At 41.1% G+C, this 24,657-nt stretch overlaps 1 protein-coding gene across 1 annotated transcript in view; it reads left to right on the top strand.

Annotated features, from left to right (window-relative positions):
- The first annotated feature begins 9,500 nt into the window (after nt 1-9,500).
- The window catches only part of ablim2 (actin binding LIM protein family, member 2), a 34,797-nt gene continuing 19,640 nt past the window's right edge, over nt 9,501-24,657 (top strand). Inside the window, exons 1-4 of the mRNA XM_053859228.1 lie at nt 9,501-9,711; nt 17,720-17,875; nt 23,529-23,712; nt 24,527-24,639. Of these exons, the coding sequence (XP_053715203.1) occupies nt 9,696-9,711; nt 17,720-17,875; nt 23,529-23,712; nt 24,527-24,639 (469 nt within the window). The 5' untranslated portion in view covers nt 9,501-9,695. The remainder of the gene's footprint in view (nt 9,712-17,719; nt 17,876-23,528; nt 23,713-24,526; nt 24,640-24,657) is intronic.

Raw genomic sequence — 24,657 nt, 5'->3', positions numbered from 1 at the left:
TGTTGTGTCAGTGGCGGACTGGCGACCTGTCGAAGGTGTCTTCATCAGTCACCCCAAAAAGTGGAGCCAATTAATGGATTAAATGTAGTGGAGGGAAGTCCAGCTGCGTAATACATTGAGACAGTATTATACTTTAGACTGTACGCATACCTAAAGTCTTGAAGGGGATTAAGACATTAACGGGAAAAAGTCCTTTTCATGAACTAACTTATGCTTGACCAACTTATAACTTGAAACAAATAGTAAACCTGGGTGGCCAAATGACTTTAGCTTCACATGAAACTAACAAGGCAACTTTGTTTTGTTTAACTAGCAGCTGTGGGTCCAATCAACATGGAGACACAAATACATGTATTATCTTACTTCACCACAGACTTTGCTTCTGATCTTCCCAGCAATGTCAACATCTCCGACGACAAGGGTACAACATGCACTCAAATCACGTTAGACTGGAACAAGATAATGAATAATGTGAGCATTACCTACGATAAACTACAGTGCTGTAAGTAGCTGGAACCGCCCAGCGAGTGCAGACACCTGTATTATTATTCCAGCGTCGCCTCTGTCATTAAATTGAGTGCTCCTCCTTCTTAACACGTTCCTGATGTGTGTCCGTCAGTTTCTCATGATCATGACCACCACAGTTACTAGTCAAGTCCTACCAAACTAATATCACATGGATTTAAGTCCAGCTTGATCCAACATTTGTTGTGTTTCTCGTGGATGACAGCAGCAGTGTTCTGCAAGGGCTCATCTGTACATGCTCACACACAATAGCACACACACAGAGTTGTAATTAAACCAGCAATGTGGCCGAAGCTTGTGACATTTCCCTGCTCTCTGCTGTTTTAGGAGGAGCCTCCATGGTGGAATGTTGTTTATTTGCATCCCCACTTTGCTCATGTCCAAGTTCCTTCTGGTCCTCATCAAAAGTTCAACCTATAACACATGATAATTCCATATATTCAGTCTAGAAACCTGCAAATTGATTTGATGATATCCTCGTCATGGACATGTGTCCTGGGATTACTAACAATGTCACATGATCATCTCACTTTAAAACTGTTGACAGGGCAGCATTTTAGTGTGACAGCGGCCACTGCGTCATAGGTCTGACAGTCGGAGCCACTTCTGGTCCGTGTTACATTCATGCGACTGGAGCACGTGCCGGCTATAAAACCAAACAAGACGTTTAATACTTTATAAGGAAGATGAGATTTGTAGGCAAACCCAAGAATGGGTAAAAATATCTGCTGTGTTTTGAGATGAGAGATAGAATGACTCTCAGGCTGCAAAAATCATCATTGTAGTCATATAATCATTATAAATGCAAGTGGATTGTTAGACAGCATAGTCAAAACTCATTCCATTTGCAATATTCATACTATATATTTAAGAAATACCAAACCGTTTTTTCTTTTTATTAAGGCTAAATGTATCATCTTATCTCTGGATTTGGTCAAAATGTAAGCTGTTGTCCTTTGCCACTGACACTGACTTATAACAGAGTTTCCTCTGGAAACTCAGACATATTTACAATTTAATGAAATTGCTTTGTTCTGCATCTCTTTTAGGGATTAACAGCAACAGTGCACAAGATGCAAGGGTTCTAGACTTGAATTGGAAGTTCCTCCATTTGCACAGGCCTTTCTTATTAGCCCAGACCCCAGTGCATCATGGGAGCGGTTGCTGCTGCCGTCAAATGGAGCAGTGCACTTTTGAGATGGATCAGGGTCTGAAACACAGAGAGAAAAGATCAATGAGCTTCACTGAATTATTCATTCAGTCACATTTTCCATCAAACAGGGTGTGTTTTCCTCCTGTTGCGGGGACACATCTGTTCAGATTGTGATCTGCAGCAGTTATTTTAGTTTAGCAGTAGAAAGGCCGAGTGGTCATGAGGAACATGCAGTACTTTGATCCACATTAAGATGGAAGTTGAAGAGAGTGGGTTATGCAGAGACTTTTGCTGACTGGGGATTTATTATATTCATTCAACTGGGACTTTTAGTGCCCAAAAAGATAATGAGGTTGAACATAATGCTCAGTCTAGGTTTGCTGAAAAAGTAAAAATGGAATCAGGTTAAACTGACCCACGCTGCCTTGTATTGTCATTTTTAATTCACTTGAATTCATAGCACAAAAAATAATATCAAAGACAGTATTTTAGCTGCCTGTATTTTCGATTTCCTAATGAAAATTACAACCTCCATTAACCACTGCTTAGGCCTGTTCAGGGTTCGAGGCGTGCCGGAGCCTTCCTCATATATGTTTAAGCATTCAGCATTTCAGTTTTTCTTTTCATTAAGTAAATAAACCAAGCCCCTGGATTTGTCTCAACAAGTGGGATTCAATGAAACATGCTACCAAAGTTTGGATTAGAGTAATGATGCACTGCAGCGCTGCGCTGTCAGGGATTAGAATGTTCTCCCAGATTAGGAGAATTTTAAAAGCGACCAGATGAGGATTTGGGCTTTTACTTACCAGGCTTTTCCAGTGTTCTTTCGCTTTCCAATTCAGGCCACATTTGGGCCAATGCGAAAACACTGAGTTAAATAAAGTGGAACATTGTGTGGAATATTGTGTTTGGATTTTTTGGCCATTTATAAACTGACTTGAATCTGATGCTAATCTCTAAACATGCAGAATACAAAGGTGGACAGGTAGACAGAAATGCATATATATATATATATATATATATATATATATATATATATATATATATATATATAATGTCGTGCAATATCTATGTATTGTACGTATGTAAATGTATTGTACAACTGCCAAACAGAAATTTTAAAATAACACCTTCATATTACTCTTTAACTCTTCGCGACTGCCAAACCAGGATTGATGAAGAAATATCAAAATAATTTGTTATTTATTCTCTCCAGATGATGTCTAGCTAGTCGCGATTGTTTGTTATGTCTCCATGGTTACAATAGTTACATAATTTACTGGGCCTCTTTTTCCCCCCTTAAGCCAAAGCAAGTGTGTATCCAACATCCCTCAAGATTTTCTGAACTTTTCAGTTTGTTTTGGGATTTTGAGCACTGCGACAATGGAGGATGTGTTAAGATCAAAGAGGCTTAATTGTGCCACCACTGATGGACAGACCGTGGATAGACCATGTGATGACCCAGTCTTTGACTCAATAACAGACTTAAATCTAATAATATTAAATTGAATAAATTAGGAACAGAAGTGAGGTCGCTGTTGAAGTATATGAGATTTGATCTTGGCAAAAAGCAGACAGGATTTCACACTATACAACTATTTGCCTGTTGAGGGTTCATTCATTACAGTCATGCAGGACTCATCCCAAAAGTGACCTTCTCTGGCCTTTGAATTTGACTGAAAGAAGGTTTTCTTCAAGAAGTCTCAGCTGTTGCTGTTGGTGTGTTTGAGGAGTGGTGGGTGGGCTTTGTACCTGTGGCCCTCTAATAAAAGTCTTCTATTTTAGGGTGAAATTTCACAGCACAGTTAGCTTAAACCTTATATTTGTTTGAATGAAACTTAATTTGAGGTTACACTAGTCTCTCTGATATCTGGCCAGTTCAAAGTTTGAAGTGTTAATGTCATTTCTGCCAAGGATTTTTTTTTGTTCTGGACTCATCCGACTGTTTTAAGAGGTCTGACCCACATTAGCAGCGGACTTTTAGGACTGCTGTCTCTTTGTGTTATTCCCTCTTGCCCTCCAACTGGAGAGCTGCTGATCTATTTCTTTGAAGTGGAACCATTTAAAATTCCTGTTCTCGTTAGTGCACAAGTCTGCTCCGGATTTTAAACCACACAGCGGTTTCCTTAACGCTTTGGACCCTAATTGGTTCAGTCTGGAATACTTCGACCTTTAGCCCTTTTCCCGTCTCAAAGGCCTACTGGGCTGGAGTGTTTTTTTCTGAAATAATCTCTCAGCCTATCTAAAGTTCTTTCCGCACAGACTTCAGCTTTGGCCACGAAAGCTGCGGTGGTGACGATATTTTGGCAAAAAGGTATCGATAATTCTTCAATTTCCATCTTAATGTGGACCAACTGTTTCTTGAATGGCTCACTTCTAAAGCTTATCTTGTTTTGGTCATGTCCTCCAAGACCTTGATTCTCAGAGGCGTCCAGGTTGATCTGCAAGGAAAGCCTCAGGTGGCGTGGTCCTCTTGTCCGAATGCTTAGGCTGCTGCCCCCGTGACCAGATCCCAGTTAAAGTTCCCCCTCAATGTTTTCCCTCTTTTCCATTTCCAGTCTATTTCGATGTTGGGATCACAGCCTTATGGAAATACTTGATATACCCATCTGGCACTGAAAATGTCTTCAAAGCACTCTTACATTCCTTAAACATTTCCAAGATTTGGGCATGGTAAAGGAGACTGAGTAATAGCTAAAACCATTTAGAACCGCCTGGAAGTTTGAACAGTTTGTCTAGCATTTTGAATTTCAACAGTGCTTCGATTGATTTCTGTGGGTTCCTATTTCATATCATCTTTTCAACACTCACTGTGTAGTCACATGGTTGGCCTGCAAATGGTCTGTAGTTCATTGTACGAGGAATGCTTCCTTCCATTGCTGAGAGCAATCTCTTTGTTGGTGCGGTGCTCATGATCCGTCACAGTTAGAGGCCCACGAGAGAAAGAAGAGCCAAATGGTGGGAGAGAAGGAGGGGCAAAGTTCATTTCAGGCTATCTTCAGGCTGCGCTTTCAGTGTATTAGATCTGTGAGTGAATATGATGAGGTGACTGGAATTGATATGAATGTGAACATGCAAGAAATAAACTTCAAATTATCCAGATTACATGGATATCTCGGAAATTAATAAGCGTTAACATGTGTAACAGTGGAGTTAATCCCAGTATTAGGCAGCAAGCAGAGCAAATCTTGGATATGCCGCCAATCTATTGCAGGGCAGAGGCATACTCCAGCCACTTACTGGCTCGTCTTGAAAGATTCTCATGAATATTAATCGGAAAAAAAGCAGGACTATAAGCCCTGCATCACACGTATATGTGTTTTTAAATATTTGTGTAAATATGTTCTGGAACGCAAAAACACTATTCAAAAGAGATCTGCACAGATGTGATGACCAGTCTCTGATGTTTGACAATAAATTGTAACGTGCATAGTATGACATTTAATCTGCTGTTTAACTGTGAGCACCAAGAGCGTATGTGTGACAGTCCCACAATGGTCTTCACATTTGTGACGATTAGGTTTGCACCTCACACTGAACCAGGAAACGATAAATGCCGTCTGTTTTTGAATTCCAGTTCTTCCGGAATATGATGTTGACAGATTTAAGAAAGGTTGCTGGACTAGTTTGTCCTGGTGGATATGAATATAAAGCTACTTGAATCCACACTTGGAAAGGCTCATGTCAGTTGCTGAAAAGGCTGTGCTAGAGGAACAATGAGTGTTGAAAGGTCAGTTGGTGAATTTACCGGATTGTTATGAGTGTGTGTTGATGTCGGAGGTAATGACGACGGTTATGTAACTTCTAGTTGACGTTTATTTACTTGCTCATGACACATTCTTGTCCCCCATGTTCTGAGCTTTTGGCCTGACGCCTAATGAGGCTTCCTTGTTGTGTAACTTTTGGGGCCCAGAAAATAGAGACACTCAAACGTGGCTGCCACCACCAAGAGCAGACCTCGGGCAGATTTCACAGCAGAGGAATGAAGAGTCCACTCATTGTCTCTGGTATCCAGCCACATCCTACAGTACATGCACTGACAATCGCCTTGACTCTTGAGGATATAACAAAACATTTCACCTTCCAAAAGGCATCTTCAAATCTGTTGAATGTGTGTGTGTGTGTGTGTGTGTGTGTTAATGGTGAAGCTCACTTTGTCTTACTAAACTATTGTTTCTCCCAACAGATATGTCTTTGGCTTGGTTTAACTCGACACAGAACTCATAACCCAAGTGCTTTATAAGCAGCCACAGAATAAGGTTAAACCATTAATGCTAGTCTCAATGAGTCAGGCAGTAGACATTTATTGAGGCTCTCACCAGTAAATTAGATTTTGTTGTCGACATTTAACTGGAAACCGCAGGCCATACAATACTTTCTTTCCATTTATTCTAATATTGTCATGACAAATCATGAAGATCTAAGTGCCCTTAAATATTCGATTCTGCCACAATCAAATGTAATAATTATATAAATGATTACAAGAGTAATTGATTTCAGGCTTAATGATATTTAAATAAAGATAATCGGGCAATATTAAGCGATTACATGGGCTTTTTCAAAAATAATTATTTAGTGATTTGCAAGAGCAGAGTTAATCCCAGTTTTGGGCAGATGAACCATGAAAGATTTACGTTTACTGAAGGGGACTTAAATAGATGAGCATCTCATTTCCTTCTGCTTATTGTGGAGATTCATCTTGAATCGGTCACCAGTCTGTTGCAAGGCACCTGTAAAGCTAAACTCTTAAATAGGTCTCTGTAAGTTTTTGACTGTGGGAAGAAGCCGGGTTGCCCATTGTAAACTCATGCAAAGAGTGGGAGTAATTGCAGTCACTTGACTTACTGTGTGGAAAGCTTTCCATGAGCTGGAGTAGAACCTATGATGATCTTGTTGTTTTGAGGCTGCAACACTAATCGTTATCCCACCGTACTGTCCACTTTAGTGTGGAGAAAATAAATGTCTTCCAATTCAATAAGCAATGCACCACCAATACACAAGTCAGATCATGTGTGATCGAAGTAGAAAGGTCTGATAGGACAGATTTGAGATAAAAGGAGAGGATGAAATGGAGTCAATTATGAAGTCTAGCTATATACAACAGGAGAATGGAGGGTGGAGAGAGAGTTTACCATGACGACGCGAAGCAACCATCTGGCAGCGCAGACTGGAACCCAGGTGTAGTTAGTGCAGTGTGATCAGTGGAATAGGATACAGCTGCGCTGCTGTGAAACTGAAGAAAGAGAGGAAAAAAGGAAACAGAACACCGGAAATAACAAAATAAAAGCACAACAGAAACGAAACAGTATCAGCATACGAGTGTGGCTATAATGGTGACGGTACGTTACAAACTTTCCAGCTGTAAAATTAATTAAATATAGTGAGACAACAACTAATGAGGCGTCATCCATCTTTAGCACTTACTGAATGAAAATGTATAAATAGAAAATGAAAATGTTTAGCTCATGGAGTCGATCTTTGAGCTTTATTTGTAGCCAACCTTGGCTGGGAAGGGTTTCACATTCCTGATATTGATTCCACACCAGTTTCAATCAATGTGGCGAGTTAAATCTAGTCTCTAAGCTCCACTCCACAAGTCAATCAGTCAACTGCCTCTGTTCTGAACTTGTTGAGTAAAAGTTGTCAACATTTGTATTGTGATTTTTCCAGTTATAAATTATAGTCCAACAACGTGGTGTGTTTTTAGACTGTGTACAGATTCATAACATGCGAAATGTTGACTATTGTTCTCCACTGAGGAAAAGCCCTCGTGCGCCTTCCTGTTTCAAGTAGTGATTTACGACCCGGGTCACATCTAACATTGTTTGAACATGGACGTGTACGACAGAATTCCATGACTTCAGCCATACACAACAAATAGCCATTGTTTTTGTGTCCTTTTTTGAGCCAACCTAAGTTTCATCAGGAAATGTGCGAGTATAGATAGTAAACAAAGTGTCTTTCTGGATACACCTCACACTGAAGTGGATGTCAGTGACGGAGTGCCAAATCTTTGTGGTCTGCTTCAGACATTGTTGAAATGGTTAGAACAGAGGTTTTGAATGTCGCGCCCTTGTGGCACATATTTAAGGCACTCTAGCAGTTGGTATTCATGTAGTAAATGACGACAACAATCAGAAGGAGCTGAATAGAGTATGAGATCTGAAGGACGCCACCATGCCGGTCGTGCTGTAGTTTCGATGGGAGTGTCAAACTCGGTCACACGATGAGTCAAAATTTCAAACACAGTCCAAGTTTTAAAAAATGGCTTTGATAGGAACAAGACACTCTGTCCCTGTTGAAGGCTAATTTCTGCATCACATTCTCAGTGGCTAGCTTCTACGTAAATTAGCTGGCTTTCTTTTTGAAGCACATTCATTGACTTTTCCCAACTGTCAGTGAATTTCCTTTTACCTGCATCAGTTTTTCGGAATTTTCCAGATTAATTCTTGACATTTACACGCTCCCCTTGCTAGCCTGTCAATGGACATGTCTTGATTCTTCTGGACCATTTTGACATTATCTTTGCTGATGATGTGGTTTTTAGTGCATTTTACATTAAATGACTTCAACTCAACTCAACATTTAGAGCTCCTGCAGGCTGTGTAAAAAGATCTAATGGGCCAGATTTGGCCCATGGCCCTTGTGTTAGACACATTTGGACCAAAACTCTTGGACCTTTGTGTGTATTTACAACAACCTAGCTTATTTCAATGATTAAGCCTCGGAATTATGTCCCTTCTGCAATGTTATGATGTTTGTGCAATACAGGATTGTTGTGTGGCTTCTGACCCAAAATAAATCAGTATTCAAAAATAGACTGTAGGGATGATGATGACAAACATGATGCATTACCTTCTAAGAGGTGTCACCTAGCACACTTGAATATTCATCCAGTTATCAGAAAGCTATTGAGCAGGGAAGGAGTTATTTGAGAAATCATGATGGCTCCATTTGAATCCTCATTATCCCCCTCACCTGAACAAGGATCAAATGAGGACTTAATAATAATGTCATTTTAAATATTGGAACAAAACAAATGAAGAAAATTATGAAGCCCTTTTCTTGATTTGTTGAGATGTCACTGACTGGTTCTAATGCCTGAGTGAATAGGTTATTTTCGCTGAGGTCCGCTGGTCTTATCTTGCTCTAATTGAAGTTCTCCATAACATTTAAGATACCAAACTTACAGTACATCTCAGTACAGTACAGTACTGCACAACTAGTACTCCTCATTATAATCACATTTTGGAGGCTTTTTTGCTTCTCTCTAAAGCTATATTTGTCCAAGCGCTTTATAGCTGTTGGTGCTAAAACAGGTTGAATCATCCTAAATGGCGCTTTAACTGTTTATTGAATTCAATTGTCTTCAAACTTGTTAACATAACATAACTCCTCGCTGCCTGTCACTGAGACGAACAAACAAGGCAGACTGTCTCTCTAAGGGCTTTTAAGTTCAAGCCTCGGGCAGTTTGACAACACTTGAGTACACAAACAGTGACAGCGAGCTGATGCCTTGTGTCAAATTCGTCGATCAGAATTTGAACACAAATTTTAGTCCTGGCTGCTGAAAGTGACAAGGGCTCACTGTGTTTTCTCTAATTCACCCTTGTTGTGTGTGTTCATTCTAAGAAGCTTGTTTGGTGTGGGACACGCCCAGTGACAGATTTCCAAATGGAGGTGTCATTCTCTTTTAGCTCCATATGTTTCTATTTTTAACAGATAGCTGAAATAACTTAGGGAGGGGAAGAGGAGGAAGAGAGGGAGAGAGAGAGAGAGAGAGAGAGAGAGAGAGAGAGAGAGAGAGAGAGAGAGCCATAAGGAGTCACATGAGCTGCGTTTCATTCCGCAGATAGTGACAGTCAGAGCGCTCACGCTGACATTTATTATTACGCCAGAGCGTGCTGAGGATGTGTCGCAACGCTTGCAGAGCTATCTGAAAAGACTGTTTGGATATTGCCAGAAGATACTACCTGTAAAGGACACAGATCACGCTTGAGAGAAGGACAGAGTAACCATGCCAGAGGAGTCAGGTAATAATAACCTTTCTGAGAGTTTAGTTCGCAGTGTTTTCTGAACATCCAACTTTGACTTACCTGTTTAAATACACTTGTTGTGCGATTTGGCAGTTGTGTTGTCCAAATTATTTTTCTCTGACATTGAAACTGCGATAGTTGAGTGTGTTTATTTCTATGTAAATTGTGCACCTGCGGCTCAGGAGCCCAGCTATTACGTAACAGGAGTCAGAGCTGTGTAGCACTTTCTCTTTGTCAGTGCGAACAACAAAAGTGAGCAACCGGCTGATGGCTGCAGGTTGCTGGTCTGCTGCCTTCAACCTACCTGGCAACAACACTGTTGACTTGGTCCGCTGCCTGCCCCTCTCACACTGGGAGCTTGGCCATATGGGTTGTTTACTAGCTAAGCTAAGAGGAGAAGACTGTCATGTTCCTACTGTGATTTAAGGGGCATCTTTCACTGGAACAAAAATAAAGAGATGTGTTTGTGATCTCTGAAATTATGATGAGGGTATCTAATATCTTTCATCTAAGACCTAATCTAAGAGAATTTTGGCTGTTCTTAGTTGTGGGAACACATTCGAATTTAACATGTGACAATTCAGTTAATCTTCAACTCATATTTGTCATGTTTAGACTATAATGTAACAGAGCTGCCATAGATATTCAAGCTTGGTGTAACAGTGTCGTCACAGATACAGAAATACTGTTAAAAAAATTCTAAACCAAAAATAAAATACAATGTAGCCTAATGACAGGTTCTCAGACTACATTCCATGTTTGCCACCTCAAATGCCTTGCAAAATGTGTCCGGTGTAAACCTGAACCTTAAACTACACAGCGGGGAGGCGTGTCTGCTGCCATCACTATGTGACATATCTAGTAAAGTATGGTGGTGAGGACATATTGCTGACACACCCACACACATCACAGACACACACACACACACACACGTACACACAGGCCACGTGCTCCCAGCCACGTACTTTCCACATAATGATACCGGAACACAAGCTCAAGGTGCTATTGTTTGGACTCATATAGTTGAGCAGTGTATGACATCATCAGTGCCAGAGGTTGCACAAGCGCAACGTTTTTAGACTTTACAAGTTTTACAGCTAATCGTTTGGGTGGCACGTACACACGCGCACACACAACTTTGGCACAATGTCTCTGTTGCAGTCAAGGGCAGTGTATCTCAGGAGTGTGATGTAACGCCTGGCTGCTTGTCAGCAGTCGCAGCGACGCCGGGTCACTATTCTGGACGGTAAACAAACCCCACGTTACTTGTTTATTTCAATGCATGGTTTTAAATAGTACAAGTGGAAGTAAGGGCTTAACAGTGTGATTGATTCAGGGACCACAATTAGCTGTTGAACTGAAGCTGTGTTCTTCAAAGAATATCTAGTGACAAGAATCTCCCTGCTTTCATCGACTGGTTATGATGTCATGAGGCTTTCTGGGAGAGCTTGGTTGTCACCTGGCTGCTCATCCATCTTGACTCTGGGATTTGGTCACTGGTTCCTGTTATTGGTCATTATTTTAAGCAACATAGTATGTTGGTTCTTTTACTTCATATCTTTGGCTACTTAAATGGTTACTGGCTACTGTGGACAAAGTTTAGATAAGGCGGGCACACTTTCTTGGCTTGGTGATGCCTTTTAAAAACTGACTATAGTGATATCCACCTTTTAAAAAATGTTTTTTTGAATAAAGAACAATCAACTGATCCTTCCTATTTAGCACAGACTTTAGCAAAATCGTGTGGCAAAAGGCGTTACTGAGCGCCTGTGTGGGTTTGTCTTTTTATTTTTCTCGTGATCAACCTAAATTATTTAAAATAAAAGTGGCGAGATACTGAATCATTGTTGGCTAACAAAAAAAGACATCACTTTTCCTCTGAACAACCAAACCCAAATACTGTAGTAGTGCAAATCAACATTTAAAAACATTCATAGCAGTTTTGGAGTGGTAGTGGGTGGGGTACGAACGGTGCATCGCAGGAAGCGTAGGAAACACTTACCAAAGTTCATCTGCTTAAGGCTAAATTTAAGATCTAAAAATGATTTCCTTCTGCAGCAGCAAGATTTGCAAACTCATTTTCACTCCTCTACTATCAAATGCTGCTTTGTCGCTTTAAGATTCCATTAACTGTGGCCATGTGATTCAGGACCTCAGTGAGTGTGCACTTTTTTCAAGCAACCAAGGAATGAGCTGATAAATCTCCAGTGTGGATGTTGCACTGGCCACTTAAACAGCTGATGTCATGTGTTTCACAGTGAGCTTGTGTCCATGAGTCATGCTTGTTCACTTCAGATTGAAACAAATGACCTACACACACCACACAGCTCTGTCCTCACGAGGCTCCGCCGTGGACCATTTTACTCTTCATTTTTGTGGCGCGGCCCAATTTTCTGCTGCGTCATCTCTGGTCGCATGACCTCGGCTACTTTACAGCAAGTCCACCCAGACATCTTCATGTCTGCCCCCCATCTTTCGCTGAAATGCTTCAAGGCTTTATCAAGGCTATTTTTATCTTTGTCAGCTCACTTTGAGGTATTTTTACATTGGATGTTGCTCCAGTTTTCAGTCGCACAAGAAATATGTCACGGTTGAAGCAGAAAGGTGCTTCTTTTAAACGAATTGCTTATAGTACCTAATTCAAACTGGGACTTTTCTTCCACATTTTTAAGGGGCTCTTTCATTCATTTTGCTGTTGAACAACTACAGTATAGTTAAGCACTATTCCTTGTCACTTTCTCATGACCTAACCAATGAGTTCCTCTTTCACTATGTTTGGAAATGAGTGTTTTTAATCCGCTGTGGCCTTCTCTCTCTAGGAATTGCCTCATGCTGGATTGCAACCCACAGCCATCCCGCACTAAAATTGTGGATGGATAGCTTGTATTCTTTGTGTGTTGTAAGGCAACTAGCGGCGCCTGCTCTGTAGGCTAGTTGCAAAACTTCTTAACATTGTGTTGTTGTAGATACATAAGATGATGATCATCAACTGTCCTCAATGCTTCAAGTCCAGGTTTTTCTGTTGTGGACTCACAGGTCTTTGAATTAATAAATACCCATATACAAGTGATGAAAATAGAAACCAGTCTCTATGTGCAAAACTCAACTGGAATTATCAATATAGTTATTATTAAGAAAGTAGTGACTATTATCACAACATTCAATTCTCCACATTCTTCCGGAATCAGACTATGTTGAGAATTTCATATTTTCATTAATGTTTCTGATTTGTTTCATGACAACTATTCAGGAGGGAATGTGTTTTCTCTTTGATAACAGGATCCTCCGCATCTAAAGCGCATGAACATTTGAGGTGCTATATATGCTACTCATACTCGATACCATGAGGATAAAAAAGGCAAAGAAACATTTTCATTTACATGAAAAAATAACCACGAGTCAATCAGATAAACATTAAATAATATTGAGAAATGTAAATAATGATCAAAAATAAAGATAAATGAAGTTTTCACTCCCGAATACAGGTCATAGGAGCTTCACAGATGATCTCCTTTGTCATTTGTTGTGGAAGGCAATATACTGTATGTCCTTCCAATGAATGCCAGTTTGGCGTCACTCACGGTCATTATTTGGTGCCTTGGGTATTGGCTCCAAAGAGTTTTGTGTTCTGCTGACATCAAATATGTGTTGTTGAAACAACAGACAGGTCGACTCCTCTGATTTGCATTTAAACAACCCCGCAAGGCAAGATGATCACTCCTAGCGATGATTTCATTAACGTGTGTACTTGGCGATCGTCTCCTGACGCCTGTGACTCAATGTGCACATGTACAGAACATGATCGGAGACCATGAAGGCGACTCTTATATGGTTTTGGAGTCATCTTGTCTCGCCGGAGAAGTGAGAGGAGTTCAAACATGAACTGAAGCATGAAGGGATGTTTTTGAATTTCAAAAATGCATTCAATATCAGATGGAATGGGAACTATTCCAGTGGTATTTCAAATTTAAAAACATGCCTTTTTCTTTTAGTCTTAATTTTCATTCCGTTTCAGTAAACTAATAATCTGATTTACTGTTTAAATAGCTAAAACATTTTTTTTTACGTTTTATTTCCTAGGTGCTGACAAAAAATGTTTTTTCATGTTTTTCAGATTCACACTACTATGTTGCAAAAGTGTGAAATACTGTTGGTATCAGCTTTATTTAGTGTGCTATTTTGTACCAGACTATAAGCTAACGCTGAGCATGGTGGACCATGTTCTCATGCCTCGATCAGTGCCAAGAGCATTCCGTGTATGCTAGATTCTCTTATAAGTTCTGTACATCATTAGATCCATTCCACACTGAAGACATATGTTGATTGTTCACCTTCTCCTGTCCTGCCATCAGATCGTATCTCTGATTGTTTTCCACCAAATTCCTCACACTAACTCTTCACGCATGCAGCTACCTCAGGGATCTACTTTAATATCACTCATCAAGTCTGCCGTGACACTTTCGCCACTTTCTTTTAAAAGGCTTCGAGAGTGCCAAGGTGTCATTTACCAATGAGGTCAAAGGTCAGCTGTTTGTAGATCAAGACCTCGGGTTCAAAGATCAAATGCTACTCAGGTCAGGTTGCAGGTTTAACTCCACAGGTGGATGTCAGAGATGAATGGAACTAATCTAGAATATTGTGATTTATAATATGTGAGATGCATGGAGAGCTTCAGGAGTGGATGTCACACAGTCCTGAAATATAGCACGATATAGTACGGGTTACATGGAGGACAGTAAGCATGCAGCTTGATGCTAGAACAATTAGGGAAAGGAAAAGGGTGTGTGTGTTGTGACTGTGACTTTTTCTTCTGGGAACAGCAAAGCTAGTTTAGTAAGAATTTATTCATGACAGATTAAGTTCGAGTCAGTCTACTTTTGCCCCATTTTTTTAAACAAAACTTTAAGAAATTTGGGGTGTCAAGGCATTGGTAAACATTTTTTGGTCTAACCTCAGATAGCTTGTAACCCTTGTGGTTTTCAGAATCAGATGATGGACTAATAAAGGACATCTAATATAATCTAATCTAAACTGCTCCAATTCAAACCAAATAAACTGCATTGTAACTTCGACAAGTTTTGTGAGGCATGGTGCACAACAAAGAGGCCACAAAAACAAATACCAGTAGTAGTCACTGAAATGGCAATGTGGCACTTTGAGTCTGTAACTGACAGGTATATTTCTGTCGTGTGCTGTCTGCAAAATTGTGAAATAAGACAGAGCCAAATGACTGGGGAGAAGGGCAATAAAGCTGACCCCTGGTGAGGTGGGTTTAAAGTTGTTCAAAAGCCTCATGTCTATAAACAGTTCCACTTTTCTTTACCTGCCATATCTTGAAAGATAGACTCACATCGAGTACTCCTACTTCATGTTGCCACTGCAGCTGTGTTTTTGAGTGACATTATCTTCATTTGTATTTTCAGAGTCTACTCAACCAGGTCATTAGCCCTTTAGTTAGGACAACATCTGTGCTCTGTAACATCTTTTTAGCATTACAACTTCAGCTATTTCACATTGTGATGTAATGACAGTAGCACTTGAGCTCCATTTTTTCTCGATCTTCCAAGTATTCCACTGTAAACAATTAAGATCTGTATAAAGTAAAAAAAAAACAACAACTCAGTGATCGTTGATGATTCCCATTTGATCCTGTTTTTTCTTGTTTTGTGGCCCTGGTATTGTTGCAAAAGTTGCTTCTCACCCACCACTCCAACACCATCAAAGAGAAGAAACAGCAACACACACTTCATATAGTTTATTTTATGAGTGACCAAGGTCAACATCTCTGTCAACAATGCTGTTACTAAGTTAATGTAAGCGTTTCGATCCCCTGCCCACCCCCACCTCTAGATGCTTCACAGCAGGAATGTTGCAGAGCACCATGGGATCCCCACGAGTTGAGAGAGCTCTATTTTAGGAGGCGCTTTAGTGGTATCTAGAAAAGGTATTTGCGATGTAGCTGCGTGTGTGTTCCCGCTGAGGTGAGTCTTGAAGGTCCTGCATTCGTGCATTTGTTAGACAGATGACATTTTTATTTCAGCTATGAGGCAGATTCTATGTGATCCAGAAACAAAGGCTGCACTGTGTATGTAAATAATCCGCTGGTCTGCATTTAATCACCAAGTGTGGTTACAAATTCCATCCATGTTGTGTTCCTCTATGTCTGTATTTAGGCTTGGGTGTGTGTCAAGTGTGTACTTGGAGATGTCCTGTGGTGGTGCAGACATATTAACGTGGCATTGCTCACATCGCTGCCTCTCTGTCTGTGACCTTTAGGACAAAAGCATCAGCAATGGCTGCCTGCCAGAGAACAGACAGCAGGGAGGCTAGTGGATGACAGCGACAACTGGAGTTGTGGTGGTCCATGTGTAGGCTTACATTAGGTCCAGTGGCATGGGTAGTGGTGGTAGTGACTCGCCTGTAGCGTGGAGACCAATAAATATAGGCAGAGAACTTCCTCAGTTGCTGCAAATGAAGAAGGTCTCAGACATGTATATTGCCTTTACATGTGTCAAACCTGTGACTATGGAGACAACGATGGATGGGAAGGCAGAGCATTTGGCCACCTCAGGGGGTTGAAGAGGGTTCAGATCCCACAGTACTACATGCCTGCACCTGTCAGGAAGTGTCCTGGCGTCCACTTCCAAATAAGAGGACATGGTGGTAGAGTTTGCAAGCAGATGTAGCATCCAGAAAATACACATTCAGACACTTTAGATGGGTTTACTTTGTGATTTTGATACTTCCTCTTAAATCAGGTTTGTCAACTGGGCTGCATTAAATTAGTCACGAGTCTAGCAACATTGAAGTTCATCATTATTATACTCTAACATGTGATGATGATCTTATAACAATCAGTTAGAGGAGCCAACAATTGTGATACACTTTGAGATCAGATGTTATCATGTTATCATAAATATAAACTCTGTTTTTTCACCATCTGTGATTGAGTAATTTTGGTAAATAAATAATAAACAATACCTGTTTTTGATGAATATATTGTTAAATAAGTCCCAGTACTGCAGTTCCATAGTTTGTATATCTAGTTGAACAAACTGTGGGCACTAAATAATTAAATTTAAATGACCTAAATCATTAAAATTATTCTCTCTGTGACTGAAAACAAATGATGTTCGCTTCTCGCTTGCGCCCTGGAGGGTCAGATTATACTGGCATGAGTGACTTGAGAACATACAGTAGCAGTGCCCCATGAAAAGAAGGCCTTCAGTAGCCTAGGAAGGTTCGGCAGAATGCCTAAGATATCTAAACATATCAAGTAATTCATAGCAACAACTACTGTATTCATCACAGTTGAACGACCATGAATGAGTCATCCAACTCCGTTTCATAACAAAGGACGTGTTTTACTGCAGCGTTGTCAACTCACCCATTAAATATGAGCGTTAACAGTTCTCAAGCGTAGCAAGTTAGAAAGTTAGAACCACCACAGGCACAACTGTGTTCTGTGTTAAAATTTCTTGGAAGTGCAGCGTGAGTCACAACATGTGCAGACCTTTCCACATTGGTCCAACATCTGAATTATGCTGTGAAATGTGTGTCTTTTGTTCTTGTAAAACAGCCAATAAACACATAATGAAGTGAAAACTAGAAACAGGTTGGATTCAAAGAGAACATCTCTTGATGACTCTGACGTGTTTCTCCAAAGCATTTGACTGAATTACCTTCCAAGCTGGATTACTGGGCTCAACGGAGTATCGATTATGCTGGCCTGGCGACCTGAAATCTCCTGTGAAGACTATAAGTTATGCCAAGTCTGTTCTGAGAGTTCCATTGATTCGTTTGGCCAACGTTGAAAGGACAAAGAGGCGCAGCTCTTGGAATACAGAGGCTTTTTGGGCCTCATACTGTCACATTGCATCACTGCATGAGCTGACGTCTTTGGTCTTGGCCCAGTCCTTCAGAATCATAATGAGCTTATCAATAAAGTTTGACTTTTACATAAGCGCATCGTCTAACATCCTCGTCTTGTTTCTGTGCTGTCCAGTGTTCCAGCAACAGGTGGTCCAGAGCCCGGTGAAACAGCAGAAGCAGGGCAAAAGCGGAGGCCCCATCGCCTGCCAGAACTGTGGGAAGCCCTGTAAGGGAGAGGCGCTCCGGGTCCAGAACAAACACTTCCACATCAAGTGTTTTGTTTGTAAAGGTACACTGCAATCGCCGGCATATTTCTCAAATAACTTTAATGAAATCAGTGAGTCTTCTCTCAAGTGTTGACCTGATGAGTTACAGCAGACATACTGTACAGTGTGTTTCCAAGTTCAAACTCAGTAAATCACTCCACTAAGTTATGAAGGGCGAGTGTCAAAGTTAAGATGCCCCTCATCACACGATCATCAGCAGGTGTGACGTCTTCATTTCAAAGCCTGACCACGAGCGCTTCAGCTTCTGCTCGCTTTCATGTGTCATCACATCTCGGTTCTGCTAACAGCAGCTGCCGGTTTCTACCATCAGCTTAAGTGGTCGTTCATCCTGTTTTGTCTCCTAAAACATGGCTGGCAGTAGAGCGCAGTTACAAACATAACAAATGTTAGTCTGTGATTAGTTGTTTTGAGTGGTCACCACATCATCCACGCAACCGCTGAGTGCAGCAGGGAACGCTCAAGTATGTGGTCACACCCTGAAGCCTGCAGGAAAACCGATAAATGTGAAGGGAAGAAGAGAGTATAGTGTTTGCTTTTTAATCCCAGAGGTCACACACATGCGGGGGCGCACCCACAATCATGCTTTCTGTGGACTCCTCATCTCACCAGGTTTGTTCTTGATCTTGCACGGACAACACTGCTCTCAAGATTGGCTGAAAATATTGGGAAAATGTCACATGCAGGATCATCCTGCCTCCTGATAAACAACAGCTTGCTTGTCATCTTTGCTTGTGAGTCATAACAGCACACAAGTCCTAGATATCCATTTAACCAAAACTGTGATTGACATCAAAATAAACTTGACAAACTGGTTAAATGTATTTCGAATTGGTTGAATCACACAGAATAGATTATATTTAGTTGAAGTTCAAATTCAGTCCCACATCAAACCCTTTTATATCCACTTGATCTAAGGGATTGAAAAGGAGCAGAGAACAATTACTGCCCAATTTTTACACATTTTCTTTTCTCAGACAGATTTAGTTTTTCTTCATCACACCCATTTTGATTTCCAGAATCCATTCAGTAATCTTAAATGTAGACTGTTAGATGCAAAATGCTGGACACGTATGTGAGCGAATCATCATCTGAACGTGCAACTTTCAGTCAATACTCCTCATTCTTTTGGCAATGCGGCAGTGGGCACAGTTTGCCCCCTATAGGTTTAGTGGATTTTCTCTGTCCCATCTTGGAACCAAACTTTCACCTTCGCAGGGAAGAGAATGCACGCCTCTGCTTTCATTTCTAGGAACTTCTTTCTCATGTCCACTTGCTTCTTTGTAGACTTTTTGACTGTATTTTAAAAATCTGCAGTGTTACAAACAGACGTGGGGTCAAGTTAAGAAGCTAGTTGCAGTTCTAACACAATGAGGATATAAGCTCATAGGGGGTTTCTTTGAGCTTCAGAATAAGGGTGGTTATTTTTAATTTGTCATAATCCGACGTTAAAAGTGCTTTTTATTTTCAAAAATATATTTAGCCTAAAACAAGCGATAAACAGTGTCGAACGTAAAGAGATGTTTTACTAGTACAGCTTGGTTTTACAGCAGATGGTGTGACTTTAATTGTTTTCCCGTCTGAGTCCAACCACTCAGAGGGTTATAGTGTTGTGGAAAGCAGCTTGTGAAAGAGTTGCTTCTGGCCACACGTGGATGTCCCGTCACTCACGTCAGTGGTGTCAGATCGACACATGGTTGTGATGTTCTCAGCTGGGTGGTGGTTACTTCATTGTCTTCTTCTGGGAAGCAGAGGGACTGGAAGCCAGTCAGGGGTGTGTGTGTGTGTGTGTTGTCGGTCAGAGATTTGACTTCACGCCCTCATATGAACACATGATTTTAGAAGGGAGAGTTTGTTCAATTTCAACTTGAACAATGTCAAGTTAATATCATATGGGTCCTTTCTAGATAATGTTTTCAGGACATGGACCTTGTATGTTTTGTCATACAGTCTGATGCTTCAATTCGATATATTGTGGCTCATGGTCAAGCTAACTAGCATGATGTTCACTATTTATATTCATTTTTTGCTCAATATGTAGCTAATATCGCCGTCCCCTCAAGTTCATTCACGAATATGGAGTCACATCAAAGCATGCCAAACGTCAAGGCCTGAGTTACTAGCGTGAAACATAAGTATACATCGCTGGGATTATTCCATAATGTCTATTTCTGGGTGGTGAGTGCACCTCTACAGGCACATGTCCCATATTGCTCTGCAGTGGACGTGCTTTACACTGATAGGAAATGTTTCATTTTGTCGCTCTGTGATTGAGTTTAACAGAGTGAGTGTCAAGACACTAGCCAAATAACCTTCTTACCCTGGAAGAGTAGGTGCTTCTGGTGTTATGATGAATCCTCTTTGTCACGTCAGGTTTTCTTTGAAGGTACTTCACACATCAAGCTGTCAGTGCTCGTGTTTCAGCTAACACTGTCCTCAACCTTTAAGGTAGCCACGCACTGAGCTCTCAAGGTCATTTAACACAAGTTCAATCATAGTGTGAGCATAGCTGCACACCCATGAATACTGAGTCATGGGATCCCCACCAAGGGACACACACACACACACAGAAACACAATGGGTGTCGCAAGCCTCTGTCAAGGTTGAATTCATGTCAGACACATATATATATTTTTTGTACGACAGCTCTTTAAATTGTGCTGTAAATGTACAGTCTCTCACACACCTGCTCACACACACACAGCTTCAGAATTCCTTTAGCATTATATGTTATTCTGAACCAGGTGTGACAAAAAAAAATATAAACTCAACAACAAATCTGAAATAATAGTCTATGGAGCAACATCTAAAACAACAGCATCTTGTCAGTTGGTGTCAAATTATCTACCACCAGAACTAAATACTCATCAATAATTCACAATTTTTTTCTCCTTAAAGTGCAAAAATATATACAGATTTATTTCACTAAATTGACAAAATCCCCCCGCCCCCCTAAAAAAAGCAAAAACATTGGTGTTTTCTGCAGGTCACAAAATCTGCATACAGTGTGGTGGTTCTAGTTTTCTTTATGTCTTAAAATTAAATAAGCCTTTTACTCCAAGTTGAGCATCCATGGGCCATGTGGCAGGCTAGTTTAAGCTTAACCCCACTCCTCTCGCACCACAGTTTGTAGCTGGGTCACTATAGACAGCGTTGAACTGGCATCTTGAGTATGGTACGTTTGAGGGACCTGAGATTTTCCCCCTTAACGCTGATTACTCATTGACCCGTGGTGGTCTCTGACCTTTTCCCTGACAGGTTGTTGGAATCAAACCTGCTTTCTGTCGATGGAAAGCTTCCTGCTTGGCTCACTCTGCATTTGCATTACGAGGAAAACAGAAGATGTAGCGCTACTGTACAGTAACAGTTAAGAAGGAAGTGGATTACTTCTGCTCCAGATCCCTGGAATGTACGACTTCCCTCCCTCTGCTCTCTGTGTTTACTCATAAAACAAGCAGAATATATTATTTAACAATCCAGACACGCTGCAAATGTGTGGCACATTGAGCCATTCAGTCGTAAAGGTAGCGGAACAAGGCTCAATCTCTTGAGGAAATGTCGTCAACACGGTCCTTCCATGCTTCTTATGTAAGTGGCCCCAAAGTTTGTAAGTCCGCCTGTCGGAAATTGAAGTCTGCATTTTCCTGTTAAGTAACTTGTTGTTCTACTTAGAAGGGTTGTTAGGTCACATACCGTATTCCACAGCGAGTGTAGTTGAGCCTTGTGGTTTTGTCTATTTGAGCAGTGATTTAATCCTGAGATTTAATTGATTTACAAAGGTTGTCTGAGTATGAAACAAAGGTAAACAGTTTGAAAAGCCAGTTCTATTTACTCCAGGATGACTTTTTGAGCTGGATGGTTCAGATGTTCTCAGGCAAGTCTCGGGACAAAACCACAGTGAGCATCTTTATGAACTCACCCTCTGGTCCACAGGCAGGCTCCTCAACACAACGGTGGTTGCCACAGAGATGGAACAGTGATATCATCTGAAAAATGACATTAACTTTGGGTTCAAGTCTCGAGTACTTCTACATTTCATGGCTGTAACAGCGAAGACTTTGTCTGCAGTCGTCTGCTAATCCCAGTGATCTTAGAACCGTGGGAACTATTTTTTGTGGCTAATTTAGCCACCATCTCCATCAGACAATGAAGTTTTGTCTGTGATCGGAGTAAACATGATTTCATGTCTCATCTGACATCGCAGCTGAGACATCAATGAGGTTCTACGTGCCATGATACTTCTACATTATTGGACGTGATCCCACTGAACTCAGTAAACTGTTGGTAAACCTCTGAGATAGAGGTCTTTGCTGATCATTTAATGGGAGTTACTGCAGCATCTTCTTTTGGTTGCATTGGGGCTTTAATGTTTTGGTCCCTAAATAATGCAATAAACTGTCATGCAGCTGCAGTGATCCCAGTTAGTACACTTAATGAATGCGGAAGATACAGGGCCGAATAGTGGCAGGAATTCAGGTCACTCCTCAGTCCTTAAAATCTAGAGTGTGTTATCTAAGGTTCTCCTTGGGTTGGCAGATGATACATGATGATGAGATCATATCTGACTCTTTTAGTTTTGGTTCCCTCAATAATGGTTGTGTTTCATTTGCTTTATGGAGAGGTGAATGAGAGTGATCTAGTGTGGCTTCTGCCCGCCTCAACTGTCATCTGTCTGCAAACACTGTCCAGGACAGAACTCTAAAGCGGACATAAGTTGGAAAGTATGACATCCACATCCTGGGAAAACTTTCCCACTGATATTGTTGTGGTTGTTTTCATAGAGAGAGCCGTGAATCCTGGAAGAACATGATAAGCAAATGGAGGTTAATTCGAGTTCACAACGCAGCCTGTTGATAAGTTGCATTGTTTTTTGGCAGTCATAATTCACATTCACCACCTTATTTTGTGGAGCGTGTTCAGTTTATGTAGAAGATGAAGTATGTCTGGAGGTGATCTCATTCCCGCATAATACTTCACACAGCTGACCTTGTTCAAGTACTTGATCTGATCGTGATCAGGTGTTGTTGTACTATCTGTCTTTCATCTTATTTCAACACATAAGGCAGGAGGGGATCGGTTTTTGCTTAAGGGTTGGGAATGTGGAGTGAGGGCTCCCTGGAGGGTGTGGCTGCTCCACGATGTCATGCTGTCGCCATGGATACTCTCTGTGAGTGTTGTGTTTGTAAGCGGGGTGGACCAGGAGAACAGAACTGGAGAATTACTGTTGTTGAATCAGAGCATCACATGTTGAACACCTAATCTTTCTCCTCTGAGGTCAGATGAAAACGTTCGTTTGTGGCCGTGTGAGTCATTAGCTAATGGTAGATAGTAAAAAGAGAAAGTATTTGTCTCCCAAGCCACGTGACATTATCATGATTATTACTGATAGATCCCTAGGTATGTTTTTCTTTTGTTGTGACCTATGTTTGTTAGGGAGGAAAACACTTCATCCCAACTCAGTCTCTGGCCCTGAAACTCTTGGTCTCAATCTGCATTAGATCTCAGGTTTGATGGTCTCGACTAGGACACCATGGACCATGTAGAGTGAATAATAAAAACACCACAATTGTGAAACTAACATGAAATATCTGCCTATTTTCCTTTACACCACATTTCTGTTTTAAACCATTTCTCCCTCTTCACCTTCTGCTCTTTCAGTTTGTGGTTGCGAACTTGCCCAAGGAGGCTTCTTCCTGCGGCAGGGAGAGTACATCTGCACTCAGGATTACCAGCGACTCTACGGTACACGCTGCTTCAGCTGCCAGGACTTCATCGAGGGCGAGGTGGTCTCTGCTTTGGGGAAGACCTACCATCCCCGCTGTTTCATCTGTGCCTCCTGCAAGTAAGAATCCTATGAGGGCCAGGCCTGATTTCCTGATTCACGCTGCCTAGTTGCTTCTTTAGCAACTATACATCAGTATTATGGGTAAATTAGTTGAAACTCATTTAGTTAAAACTATTTAACAATTTTTTTTTTTTTTTTGTTAAAACTGAATTAGTAAAACAATGTACTATTAACTAATTATTAAAACAAATTTACCCAAGCACAAGAGTGGTTCTTTATATATGATTTTGCTTTGTTAAGCACATCAGTGACTTTAGGGCGTTCACTTTGTTTGCGCCTCTCTGTGGTTTTGTATTTGTGTGTGCTGCACGTGTGTGAGGACCTCTGCCTAGACTATACATTCATGTTTAAATTTAGGAAACCACGTGGCACCAAGTCTCCCAGCCGTCATCACCTGTCTCCAGCCATGTGATTTCACCGACTGCTCGCGTGTGTATGCAGTTGTGTGTGTGTTTTTTTGTGTGTTTTTTGGAGCTGCCTTTGACGGTAACGGGATCCTTCCTCTAGCAGGAATTTTAAGTGTGTGGTCAGTCGGTGCAGCTATTTAGTCTCCCAGTTCATGTGCCATGTCTGACCTGTGAGGTTTTCTACGTGTGTGCTTCTGCCGATGCTATCTTGCGTGGGAGGCTCTGATTTTAGACCAGAATGTGCCTCTTAGATGTTTGCGGTTTTCTGCTGTGATCATCGCATTGTGAAAGCACAGAGAGTCATTGTGGAGAATAAGTATACGACTGCGAGAGGGCAATTGTATGAATATTCGATTAATGTGTGAATGTCCCTAAAATGAATATGATGTTTTCATTTTTTGCAGACAGCCATTTCCAGCCGGTGACCGCGTGACATTTAATGGGAAGGAGTGTATCTGTCAGAACTGTACCCAGCCGCTGCCGTCCAACAGTCCCGCACCCATTCAAGCTGTCCACAGTCAGTAGATTTCTTTTC

This window comes from Synchiropus splendidus, chromosome 3 (genome assembly GCF_027744825.2).
Source record: "Synchiropus splendidus isolate RoL2022-P1 chromosome 3, RoL_Sspl_1.0, whole genome shotgun sequence".
Classification (NCBI taxonomy): domain Eukaryota; kingdom Metazoa; phylum Chordata; class Actinopteri; order Syngnathiformes; family Callionymidae; genus Synchiropus; species Synchiropus splendidus.
Note: the sequence above shows the minus strand (reverse complement) of the source record. Positions and strands in the feature narration are given on the sequence as shown.